Source organism: Haemorhous mexicanus, chromosome 23 (genome assembly GCF_027477595.1).
Source record: "Haemorhous mexicanus isolate bHaeMex1 chromosome 23, bHaeMex1.pri, whole genome shotgun sequence".
NCBI classification, from domain to species: Eukaryota; Metazoa; Chordata; class Aves; order Passeriformes; family Fringillidae; genus Haemorhous; species Haemorhous mexicanus.
In genome coordinates, this window is record NC_082363.1 from 3564886 (window position 1) to 3578167 (window position 13282).

The 13282-nt window shown below is 47.6% G+C and overlaps 1 protein-coding gene across 5 annotated transcripts in view; it reads left to right on the forward strand.

Annotated features, from left to right (window-relative positions):
• Positions 1-12755, forward strand: part of VPS13D (vacuolar protein sorting 13 homolog D) — a 104818-nt gene extending 92063 nt beyond the window's left edge. For all 5 annotated transcript variants that reach the window (XM_059866837.1, XM_059866841.1, XM_059866838.1 and 2 more), the window contains 3 exons: positions 5627-5758; positions 9345-9585; positions 11743-12755. In XM_059866837.1, coding sequence (XP_059722820.1) covers positions 5627-5758; positions 9345-9585; positions 11743-11874 — 505 coding nt within the window. In that variant the 3' untranslated portion in view covers positions 11875-12755. The remainder of the gene's footprint in view (positions 1-5626; positions 5759-9344; positions 9586-11742) is intronic.
• Positions 12756-13282: the final 527 nt, after the last annotated feature.

Genomic DNA, 13282 nt, shown 5'->3' on the forward strand with positions numbered 1-13282 from the left:
AAGCTCTATCTTCAAGAAACTGGCAGGAACGACTTCCATGATAAACAGTTGCTCCTTGAGCATGCTGTACTCTCCTAAAGGCACGTCGGGTCAGCTAAAGGTCTGCAGCATCTGAGCTAGGAGATCCCTCCAAAGAGGAGGGATTTAACTGTAAGTGGGAGGTTTTAACCCTAGGCACCATTTATTTGCATGTTTCTGCCTGAAACTAGCATTTTGGGAACACGTTTAACAAGCACAATATATTCCATGCATTTGCTGGAATAAACGGTGCATATGAGCTTCCTCAGATGTGCAGTCAGCAGGGAGCTGTCTGGCCCGTGATTTTACACATTCTTGCATCTAACTGAGATGTTCTGATGCCAAATCCAGCACTCAACTGACTGCACCATGTGTGCATTTTAACACACCTTAGCAGACTCTGTGCTGGGACCAGCCAGTCAATCCTGCCGGGTACCTGCTGCCCATTCCCCGACTTTGGGGCTCAGGCTGGGCCCTCCCAGGGGGCTCCCCTGTCGGGGGAGACCCTCTTGGAGCAGTCATGTCAGCAAAGAGAGACCCACTGGATTCTTTGGATCCTCAGGTTCTTGTTTATTGTTATCTTATCTAGAGTTTTGCATGCTGTTCACATCAGGCTCAGTGCACTGGAAAAGCACCACAAAAATGCCCAACAATCTCTTGGTACAAGGGCTTTTAAGCTAAACTGTCCAATTAAGAGCTGACACCTGGATTATTTTCCCTTTTAACCCAAGAACTGATCCCACAGAGCTGCAGTGCAGACTTTTCTGCCCAAGTACAAAATGCCACCCAAACCCATGGAGAAGGGGGAAGAAGAAGCATGAAGAAGAAACCCAGGACAGCACCCTGTGCCCTCCACCTTGCTGCCATCCACAACATCCTAAAAATCCCAAACCCTCAATGTCTCACCCAGTGACACACCTGCACTGCTCTCTATAATCTGTTTCACACTTTTGTGGATTCCAGTCTATCCTGAAGTCTGGGAAACTTTCTCCATGAGTGAGGGTCAGAGTCAGTGCTGCCCTGGGGGTCAGGGCACCCCAGAGCAGACACAGAAATATTCCCAGTGCCCTGGGTTTGCACAGAATCCTGTGGCAGAGCTGGATCTCTGGGATCAGTGACTGCACCCCAGAGTCCAGCACAGGATGGGAGGCAGCTGCACTGACCCCTTGAAACAGCAGTAGAATCACCAGGGAACAGGGAATCTAGATTGCCACGTTTTCCTGAAATTAGGCCCAAGGCATTAAATGTTCTCAGGCGCTGAGAACTGGCACATCAAAAACCTGCTGTCTCTCCCCTTCTGTTCTGTAAATTCAGGGGATATTCCTGCTCATCACATGGCTTCACACATTAAACAAAGTTAGGTGCATCAGTGAGGAAAGAATTGTGGAAATAGTGGATTTTTAGTGCTGTGCAGAGGTGCAATGTGCACTGCAGACCCCATTTCAAGTGGCACACGTGTGTTTTCATTTGTTACCCACGTGTTCTCAAGCCATGGCTGCAGCATTCAGTTTGTCTCTGTGATGGCTGAGTTTTCAGCTCAGTTTTTAAGGCATACATTGTTCAGCATTTAATTGGTTCTGGCACTCCCAAGTGTGCTTTGCACAGTGTCCTCCCATCATGTCTGTGGCACAAGCAATGTCCTCATTCTGCATTTCATGGAAATCATGTGCATGGGCTGGAACTCAAACAAGTGTACCAGGTATTTTAGTTGTGTATTTTATGGTAGAAGATAAAGGTTACTCCTCCCTTAATTTACCAGATCATGTCACTTTTAATGTCTGAAATGCACTGAAGCCTCCTCAGACAAAGCACTCCCTGTATTTAGGAAGCAGACTTATTCCAGAGCCATTAATAGTTTGATTTTATTATTTCATGAAAATACCAGCAGCTTTTGAATTCTGTCTTACATTACCTGCCATTTTCCTTTCTTTGAATTAAGATTGTTTTATAATTATTTCAAGGGGTAAAAATTGTTACCAGGCTGAAAGCCATTATGCCAAGCTACAGCCCAGAGCAGGCACTAAATTTTCTGTAAACCTGAAAAAAATGAGTTTACAATGGAAACCCTGAATTTGGTCTGTACCAGAACCAGCAAATTACTGCTTAACTGGGCAGGGATAACGAGCTGGTGAGACTGGACCTTTGCTGGTGACACTTGCTGAAGTTTTAGCAGCAAGAACTGGGTCTGGCTAAAGAAAGTGATTCCTAGAGAGTTTTGGGGGAGCCCTGGGGGTGAAGGATCCTTTGGGGGGCAGCCCATGGCCAGGAGCACCTCAGGGGGGGCTTGGCTGGCAGGCAGGGCTGCAGCAGGTCAAGGCTGGGAGGAGCCTGGTCCATTCAATCTGGTTCCAGGTGCCAGAATTCCATCTCCTTGCACTTAGAGCTGTTGTTTGTGCAGGATTTGGGGTGTGCATGCTCAGGCTGGGTTTTTGAGCAGATCTGTGCTTGCCACTGTTGTTCCCTTACCCAGATGAGAAATCCCCCAGATACACATTTTAAATGAAATCCAGTGATTACTGTGTTGGTCATGGGGTTTTGTCCATGTTGGTTTTTCTCAGAAGTTGCTACATTTCCTAAAGTTGTATCATGATGAATAATTATTCTGGGGGTGATACTGAGGAAACTGAAAGATGTAAATCTGTAAATAATTTCTAAATTATTTTAGAATAGGGATGGTTTGTTTTAGCAGAAAAACATCTTTTGGTATACAAGGTTTGAGGCCTTCTGAATTTTATTTTTTAATGTTTTTGTCAAGGTACTCAGGGTACACTTCAGGGAAACTTTTTAGGTCCAAGAGACCATCAGAGATAAGTAACAGTTGTTGTTCTCAAACCCACTGTGTATTTATGCACCTCTGCAGGAATCACAGATCCTGATCTGCAGGATTGCAGAGCTGATGGTAGGAACCTGGTGGGGTGGGTACCTGGTGGGGTGAACATGGAGTGAAGGAGCAAGGACAGGTGATTCTGGAAATGTGATGTCTTTTGGAGAGTGTTCCCAACCGAAGTTGGTCAATAATTATCCCCACCAATATCTGACCACTTCCTTCATCAGGTTGGTGATGTGTCTGATTACAAAACTCCTGGCTTTAAGCTGGCCAGCTGAATTCCAAGGATTCTGTGACCTGCTCAGCAAATGCCCAGCAGTTAATGCCATGCACTGGTTCCAGTGAGCAGAGTCAGCTGGAGTGAGAGCTCCAGTGCTCAGCTGGGAGCAGGGCAGGGCTGCAGTGTCCATCCCAGCCTCCCAGCAGCCTCTCCCAGCCCTTTGTGCCTCCATCCAGCAGCACCATTCCCTGCTGTGCCGGGCAGACGTGAGGGCATTCCTGCCTTGGATTGCTTTTGTGTGCTTATTAAAAAGGAATCAGCAGATCTGCTGAGTGCCTGCCTAATGGAAGCCAGATGTGGGCACTGCTGCCCGCTCTGCTTGACAAATCTGCAGCTTTGGGGATTTCACCAGCGTTGCTTATTATTTACAGAATGTAACTTGAGACAGTAGAACAAATTTTTAGATTAAAAAAATCAAGTGGTGTGGAATGTTTTTAGCTGTGCAGACCAAACAAAGCAGATTGCCAAGGGGGTGATGGACTAAATCCATGCAGTGGCACTGGGTTGGAGAGCTGCTGGCCTTATCACCAAGAAGGGAATGATCTGTTATCACCAGGAGCAGTGACTGAGGCCACAGTGAACACTGAACTTGTACTCTAAAGTGCTTCCTCCATTTTAAACCAAAACATAAAACCTTGGCTCAGAAATTGCCAAACCTTCAGAAATCCATTGTGGTGCCCTTTGTAGCACTGGTATTTTTTCTCTGACCTGCTTTGAGCCAAACATTAGAAACCAGTGTTCCCTGAAGTGAGAGTGTCTGTGGGATTAAAAGGCCCTGTTCTATCCCACTGCCATTAGGGTAGTCTTGCTTGCAGTGCTTCAGATCCCTCTTCTCAAGGAACTGAAAATATTGGAGAGACTGGTGTGTTGAATATTACAGAACTAGAGAATATTAGAGAGGCTGGCACAGGGGAGTGTTTGAAGGATGGTTCCTGTAAAACCCACTGCTCTGTCCCAGTTATCCAGCCTTCCAAGATGGAAAGTCTCAGCAAAACATTATTGATTGGCCACTGTTAATTAAAACCCACCTAAGCTGCAGGCAGTAGCTCTTTGAACTTGTCAGTAGGTGCCATAGAGAGGTTTAAGACCCAAGAGGGGCTTCTTTAAATAGTGATCTTTTGCCATTTTCCTGCTTTTGGAAGTTAGAAAGTAGGACAAGCAGCAAGGTGGGATGGAATTCTTTAATTTCTCTGGAACTTTTGTCTCAACATTTTGCATTCATGGAGGCAAACACTTCTGTTTGTTGCTTTGTAAGACTCTGATAGGTAAAAGCAGGCATGTGTTGTTCACCTCTTGTGTAGGTTTAGAAGGACAAGAATGCTGTACCTGGTGCAGGTGAATCCTGTGTGTATCTAAGGAATTTAAGGGGCAGGAGAGGTGACTTGCTCCAGAGCCACAGAACATTAATAGCACAGCTCTAACCACTGCACTGAGAGTTGTCAAAAACTTGAAGGAAAACAAATTTTAAAAGGGTGCCCAGGCTTCAGCTGTGGGTCAGGGCTGCTGAGGGGGAAAGGTGACAAGGAAATGAGGAGAAAACATCTGCAGAGCATGGACCCCAGCAGGTGAGTGCTCTCTCCTGGTGGTGGGCAGCTTGAAAAGCAAGGTAGTGCTCCATGGGACCTTCCTCCTGTCCCTGGCTCAGACAGGCTGGAGTTCCTGGTGCAGGGTTTTACAGAGAGTCAGGATGGGAAGGGAGAGCACTAATCCAAAATGGTGCATTTGGCTGGGAAATTTGTAACAGCAGTAGCCTGGAAGAGCTGTGAAATACCATGGAGCAGCCCCAGAGTGATGCTGCTGGGAAGGGACAGGGAATGAAGCAGGGCTCAGCAGCCTGTAACACAATTCTTCAGGGGCAGGGCGTTCCAGGAGCTTGAAGGAATTCAGAGTATTATTTTTTAACAAAATTCTGCTAAGGGAGGAACCGAGCCTGCAGTGCTGCAGTGCTGTGGCCAATATCAACCTCTGATGGCTGTCAGCCCACAAGTGTGTGTCCTTCTTATTGTCATTTTTAACAGACACACAGAAGGGTAAAGGATGTTAAACCCTGCTATGGGGGCCCAACTAATGAGGATTTTACTTCTGTCTTGTTCCTATTTCCATAACCATGGAGTGTGCAGTCTCCTGGCACTGTCCATTGGTGAGAGCTCTCTCTAGGTTTTTGCACTCTTTCTTTAGAGCGGTGAGAAGAAATGGTCAAATCCCTAAAACTGCTGATAAATACATCCCAAAACCTTCAGAGAGTATATGCTGCTTAGATCACTTCTTCCTGCTAATTTAGCTACTTCATTGTAGACAAAGTTCTTCTGTTTTTATTATTGTATGGTTCTGTGTCTCACAGAAATGTGTGAGCAGACACCACATCTTCCAGATCCAAGTGTTTGTGAAGATCTGGGATTTTTGAAGGCTTTGTATTTCAGAAAGCCTAGAACTCAGTGTGCAGGCAGGTGTCAGTGGGAGGCAAGGCTGCAGCAGGTGATCTCTGGTGTCTCTTGCTGCAGGACCAAGGCAGAGCGCGTGCGGAAGCCCCGGTGCTGCAGGGGACCCCAGGGGCTCCTGCCCCGCTACCTGGAGAGCCAAGCAGAGGGACAGGAGCAGCTCTTCAAACTGACAGACAACATCCAGGATGAGTTGTGAGTACACAGCCACTTCCACAGCTGCCCTGAGTACTTCTGTCCTGTTTGCTGCCATCGTGTTGTGAGTACACAGCCACTTCCACTTCTGTCCTGTTTGCTGCCATCGTGTCTGCACGTCTAAAACTGCTTCACACACAGACACAGGTTCAGTTCTGGGCCCTCACCACTGCAGGGACATTGAGGGGCTGGAGTGTGTCCAGGGAAGGGAATGGAGCTGGGGAGGGGTCTGGAGCACTGGGTGGGGGAGCTCAGCCTGGTGGAAAGGAGGCTCGTGGGGCTCTCCACAGCTTCTGGCTCTCCACAGCTCTCTGACAGAAGAGTGCAGCCAGTCCACAGAACAGGGAACAGGAAGAAGGGACAGGATGAGAGGAAATGGCCTGAAGTTGCACCAGGGGAGGTTCAGGTTGGATATTGAGGTACATTTATCCATGGAAAGTCATAAAGCCCTGGCACAGCTCCCCAGGACAGTGGTGCAGTCACCATCCTGGGAAGGATTTAAAAGCCATGTGGATGTGGCACTTGGGGCATGGGTTAGTGTTGGCCTGGGCAGTGGTGGGGGAATAGTTGGATTTGGTGGTCTCAGAGGGCTTTTCCAACCCAAATTATTCTGTGATTCTACAGGGGGAATATCAGTTTGGATTGGGGTCTAAATGCAGAATTCATCCCCTACCTGATCTCCCCCACAGTTACTGATCAGCTCTGTCAGGGCAGGGTATGAGATGCTGTGCCTGTCACCCACCAGAGCATCTGCCAAGACAAGGGTCAGAATTGCTGATGATGGAGCTGGCAGAGGAGGTACAGGTTCAGCAGGGTCACTTGGTGTCACCGGTGTCACTGGGCAGGTTCCATGTGCCACTCCAGGTTCTGCCTGAGGCAGAGATTGCAATCTGCCACTTACTTGTGAGTTCACATTTGGGGTATCCTGTTCCCATCTCCTTTCAGGATCTTTGTGCCTATTCAGGATGGCTCTTAGTGGGGGAGACTGGAAAGAGCAATTTGTGACCCAAAAAAATCCCTGGTGTAGCCCAAAGCAGTGCAGTGGCCTTTGTCATCGAGTCACACTGTTCATTCACTGTGACTCTGGCTATTAGAAACATCATTCAGCAGGAACACAGTGTTTCTTGTCATGGAAAATAAATACAAAATTATGCCTCTGACTTTTATCCTAGTATCATAATCAGAAACACATTTGAAGACCTGATTATTTGCATATTTTCCTTCAGAGTTAAATCCATAAAAGGGGGTTTAATACCTTGCTCTACTGTTCTAACTAAATGTTTCCACATTTTTTTCCAGTTAGGCTCGCTGTTTCACTTCTGGAAAATATTGTGTAATTACTTCCTGATGTTGTTAAGAACCCCACAAATTCTCCAGAGATCTGGTTGCTTCTACTTTGTTCTACTGGATCATGTTTCATTTAATTTTTCATTTTATTAATTTGCGATATTTTTAATAGTGTAGATGTATGGGTTTAAAAAAAAAGAAGTTGTATCTTGCAGTAATATCTGAAAAGGTTAAAAATACCAGTTTTAAGAACTTGACACTGAGAAAAAAGAAACAGCTGGCAAGAGCAAAGGTAGTGGTGCATGACTCAAACTTAGAACAAAATGTAGAGCCTGAACTACAAATTAGCTAATGTTTCTGGGCTTCTCCATTAACTCACTGACCTCTGTTTCCATTCCTCAGAATATATACATGCCACCAGTAAAAGTCTTTTAAGGAGAGGTACATGCATCATGTGCTGCTCTTACAGAGCCAGTGCAGGCCCTGGTCAGTGCCAGGTGCACCCCCTGGACTTGGGAGCAGCTGTCAGTGCCCCATCTGTCCCCATGGATGTCCTGGTGTCCCTGGTGGTCCTGACCTGCTTGGATCTGGTGCTTCCCTCAAGCACTCCTGTTTGATGTGCCTGTCCAGGGCATCAGGCTGTTCTTCTGCAGCTGTACTGCTGCTCTGGGTTTAAATTAAGTTTTCTGTAACACTTCATAAAAAATGTCACTCTCCATCCTATTTAACTAATTTCAAAGGCAGAACCTTACCCTGAAGTGTTTGAACTCCAATGGAAAACTGCAGGGCAGGTGCTGATTTCTGGAACTCCTAATGTTGTCTTTCACCTGGGTTCCTCTAAGCCAAACTCCACTTTTCTCCCAGTTTGTTTTACTTAAAGGAGCAGAGGTTTTATCCCCTCCTGGAGCTTCATCCAAGCTTAGAGCTGGGCAAAGCATGTTCCAGGCCCTTTTTAATGAGGCTGTGTCCTTCTCAGCACAGGACAGAGTGGGTTGGAGTTGGTGTGTGCACCTTGCCCAGTGTGAGGGGAGTGAGGGCAGGGACACAGCACAGAGGGAAAGGCAAGTTCAGTGCAGAGCAGTGTCTTTGAGAGGACTGGGAATGCAGAATTACTGGAGTTATCCTTTTATACCACAAAAAGAAACTAAGGCCTGACCTCTTGCCATATTTTTGGCTATTAACCTACCTTTTATAGCTCTGGGTTTATTTAACTACAGATCAGAGTAGCTTGTGTGTGCAGTGGTATTTAACTGGTAGAGCCAAGGGTGCATTTGGAGATTTGGGAACTTTTCTGTTTACCAGAAACACTGAGTTAGTGACAAAGGTCACAGATTTCTAAGCCAGTGGAGGATTCTGCAGGATGTGAGGACAGCAGGCAGGTTTGTATGAGCAGTGGCTCAGAGGGCAGCAATTGGGATTCTGCAGCCTGTCAGCAGCAGAATCCTCCTTTACAGGTGCTTGTCAACCCTGGGGGCTGTTGGCAGAGCTTTTTTTACTCTGTTTAGCACTGCTCTATTACTCTGCTCAGCTCTGATTCCACATTCAAGTTACTGTATTTTTCAGCTTTTTAAAAGCCCCACTAATGAGGTTCATTTCAGCAGTGAACCAGAAGTGGGGGAGAAGCATTTGTGTGTTCAACTTCCATTTCACTTTCACACCTTACATTTATTCTTTTACACAGCAGCCTTTTCAGCCATCATAACTCTCAATATTCCTAACTCACTCTTCTCTCCCTCTTCCTATTCATCACTCAGCCTAATCTCCCTGGGGAAACCTGCTTGCTGCTTAACCTCTCACCCCTTGTTAAACAGCTAATTTCTCTTTTCTGCTACTGATCCTGGCAGCAGGTTCAACTTGATTTTGGTTCTGAAGGCAGGGATGTGTGGGGAGCAGAGATGCACAGGAGAATTACAGGGTAGCTCTTGTCTGCAAACCTTTCACATATCAATTCTGGAACTGAAGTTAGTTGCAATTGGCTTCAGCATTAGGACTTGCAGTGCTCCAGAGTAAGGAAATTACTGTTCCTAAGTCCTTGTCAAAGGACATTTTTATGTGTAGCTGTAGTGCCCAAAGCTGGTGGCCAGGCAGGCAGCACCAATATTTGATTTACAACATGATTTTTTATGAATAGGTGAGAGTGTCCTTCATTAGCTCCATTTCCAAACAGTTTCAGTTAAATACAGAGGAATTGTACATGTTGCACTGCTGTTGCACTTCTGAAGGTCACAGAACAGGTGAGGACAGTGGTTCATTTGCTGGTTTTAGCTCTAAGCTAACCATGCTTCCTCCTTTGCTGCAGCTTCATCGCCGTGGAGAACATCGACAGCTACTGCGTGCTCATCTCCTCCAAGGCTGTGTATTTCCTGAAGAGTGGGGACTTCACAGACAGGGACTGCATCTTCCTGGAGGTCAGGTACGATGACCTGTACCACTGCCTGGTGTCCAAGGACCACGGCAATGTCTACATCCAGCTCACCAAGAAGGCTGTGAACACGAGCAGCGGGCTGGCCATGCCAGGCCCCTCCCAGCAGCGGCCCATGGTGAGCACTGGTCCCCTTCCCCTTGTGCAAAGGGATTCAGGCACTGGCACCCTTCCCCTTGTGCAAAGGGATTCAGGCACTGGCCCCCTTCCCCTTGTGCAAAGGGATTTAGGCACTGGCCCCCTTCCCCTTGTGCAAAGGGATTCAGGCACTGGCCCCCTTCCCCTTGTGCAAAGGGATTTAGGCACTGGCCCCCCTCCCCTTGTGCAAAGGGATTTAGGCACTGGCATCCTTCCCCTTGTGCAAAGGGATTTAGGCACTGGCCCCCTTCCCCTTGTGCAAAGGGATTCAGGCACTGGCCCCCTTCCCCTTGTGCAAAGGGATTTAGGCACTGGCACCCTTCCCCTTGTGCAAAGGGATTCAGGCACTGGCATCCTTCCCCTTGTGCAAAGGGATTCAGGCACTGGCATCCTTCCCCTTGTGCAGAGGGATTCAGGCACTGGCACCCTTCCCCTTGTGCAAAGGGATTCAGGCACTGGTCCCCTTCCCCTTGTGCAAAGGGATTCAGGCACTGGCCCCTTTCCCCTTGTGCAAAGGGATTCAGGCACTGGCACCCTTCCCCTTGTGCAAAGGGATTCAGGCACTGGCACCCTTCCCCTTGTGCAAAGGGATTCAGGCACTGGCATCCTTCCCCTTGTGCAGAGGGATTCAGGCACTGGCCCCTTTCCCCTTGTGCAAAGGGATTCAGGCACTGACCCCTTCCCCTTGTGCAAAGGGATTTAGGCACTGGCCCCCTTCCCCTTGTGCAGAGGGATTCAGGCACTGGCATCCTTCCCCTTATGCAAAGGGATTCAGGCACTGGCCCCCTTCCCCTTGTGCAAAGGGATTTAGGCACTGGCCCCCTTCCCCTTGTGCAAAGGGATTCAGGCACTGGCACCCTTCCCCTTGTGTAAAGGGATTCAGGCACTGGCCCCCTTCCCCTTGTGCAAAGGGATTCAGGCACTGGCATCCTTCCCCTTGTGCAGAGGGATTCAGGCACTGGCCCCTTTCCCCTTGTGCAAAGGGATTTAGGCACTGGCACCCTTCCCCTTGTGCAAAGGGATTCAGGCACTGGCATCCTTCCCCTTGTGCAGAGGGATTCAGGCACTGGCCCCTTTCCCCTTGTGCAAAGGGATTCAGGCACTGACCCCTTCCCCTTGTGCAAAGGGATTTAGGCACTGGCCCCCTTCCCCTTGTGCAGAGGGATTCAGGCACTGGCATCCTTCCCCTTATGCAGAGGGATTCAGGCACTGACCCCCTTCCCCTTGTGCAAAGGGATTCAGGCACTGGCACCCTTCCCTTGTGCAAAGGGATTTAGGCACTGGCCCCCTTCCCCTTGTGCAAAGGGATTCAGGCACTGGCATCCTTCCCCTTGTGCAAAGGGATTTAGGCACTGGCATCCTTCCCCTTGTGCAAAGGGATTCAGGCACTGGCCCCCTTCCCTTGTGCAAAGGGATTTAGGCACTGGCCCCCTTCCCCTTGTGCAAAGGGATTCAGGCACTGGCCCCCTTCCCCTTGTGCAAAGGGATTCAGGCACTGGCCCCCTTCCCCTTGTGCTCCCCTCTGAGCAGAGGGATTTAGGCACTGGAAGCAGCTGCTGCCCAGGTTTCAGGGGCTGTAGAAGTGGCTCCCTGAACTCCTGAGAAAGCTGAAGAAAGGCAAACACTAAAATATTCCCACAGGCTGAAAAGTAACAGGAAGAAACAAGTGTTTACCTGTGAAAGGCTTTTAACTTGTAACCACATCAGTGCAGCTTGGGGGCTTTGCTGTCTGTTTAAGGCTCTCCTGCATGCAGTGGTTTTTACTGAGAGCTCTCTAATGCTGGAAGCAGTGTTTATGTTTTGTGCCATTACAGTAGTTGCTCAGGGGCCGTTTTACAGGCACAGTTACAAGCTCACCCCTGACCCAAGGCAGTTCACATTCCAAACAGAACAGCCAGATAAAAGGTGGGAGGGGAGGCAAAGGAAATAACCTCAGATATGGCACTGTGTTCCTGCTCTCACCCTTGAATATCTGTGTGTGTACCTGGTGCTCCCTCACCCTTCTTCCTTGCTCCAGCCTAAGTGCTGAGAAGGAAACTCCACTGAAACCCTTCTGTCCCTTACCTCAGAGCTAAAACCTATTCTGTTTTAGCTGACAGCAGGAGCACATTAAGAAAAATCCCCTTTCTTTCTGCAGGTGAAAGTGAAATCAGAAGCTCTGGCAGTAAAGGTGTCCCAAGAAATCAACTATGCAAAGAGCCTTTATTATGAGCAGCAGCTGATGCTGAGACTTAGTGAAAATCAAGAGCAACTCGAGCTGGACTCTTGAAAATCCATTTCCTCACTGCCAGAAAGAGCTGCAAGTACCAGGCTGGAGCCAGGACTGTGTGACTAGAGAAGGGAAAAATATAATTTTAGTATTTAGAGAAAACAAAAGAGGTGGCTTTTCTTTTTTAAGCACTAGTTGTATACCAGAGGTGTAGCTGACACAGCTTTGGGTCTGGGAGAAGCCCTGTATTTTGCTAACATGTATATATGTACAAGTGTCCATGTAAATACAACTGCAGAGGGTGTTGGTATAAATATGAGTCTGTTTACTGTGTAAAGAAATTAAAGGAGCTCTACTGAGTCATACTGCACTACCTGACAGAAGCCCTTCTCTCTCTCTGTCTTTTTTTTTTCCTTGAGAAAACTGATTTTCACAGTACAGGAATGTAGATAAACCTTTAAAAAATAAAATCAAGAATTAATTTCAGCTTTTGGAGCACAGGTGTCCTGTGGTTTAGAGCTTTAACACCATGAACAGGGTGCATTAACACTGTGACTAGGGGGCATTGGTTGGGTTGTTTGGTGGGCTTTTTGTTGTTTTTTTTCTCTTAACTCACTAACACAGGTAAATACAGGAGACCTGGTCTTGCACTGAAATGTCAGCCTCTTTTTTAACAAAAAAATTGTATTTTGGTAAATAATACAGGCAGGATTCAGTTTTACATTCACAGTCTGCATCTCAAAGCCTCTTTTCTGACTTGTTTTTGAAGCAGTTGAAGTGAGCAGCCTTGGAAATTGAACATTTAACTTCAGATTTTTCCTTCCGTCAGGTGGAGGAAGGGTGGGGGGAGAGGAGATTACCAGCTTGTTGGACTTCACAATATCTTGAGAAGTAAACTTCTAAATAAAAAAACAACACTTTTTTTCTGCTGTTGTACACCACATTGATATTTGTCTCATTAACTGTGACCACACCTGAGAGGGAGGAACGAGTGCCTCAAACACCTTGACCCACAGGAACTGGAACCCTCAGTGTCACATTTCCTCCCTGCAGGTGCCAGCTTTGGGGATGAGAACACAACTCCCCAGTATCTGCTGAGTAACCTGCCTTTTAAAGTGTGACTTCATAAACCTTTTGATTCAGTGGAAGTAGAGCTTTTAGAAGTAATTTGAAGGTAAAGTCCTTTCATGAAGGCACACGGGAATATTTTGGTGCTGAAGGTTAGAATGAAACCACTCAGCTCTGCTGAAAGTGGGCAGGGAGAACAAGGAGTGGCTCTCCCTGCTGTGCTGAGCACTTCAGGGGATGGAGGGAGTGTTTGGGGTGTGTAACCATCCATGAGGAGATGATGTGCAAGCACCAGAGCAGGCCCTGAACTCAGAGAGTTTGTGTGAAAAAACCTGTACAGCTTCAAGGTGGAGTAAGGAGCAGATGAAACAACACCTCAGCAGGGCCAGGAAGGAAGAAC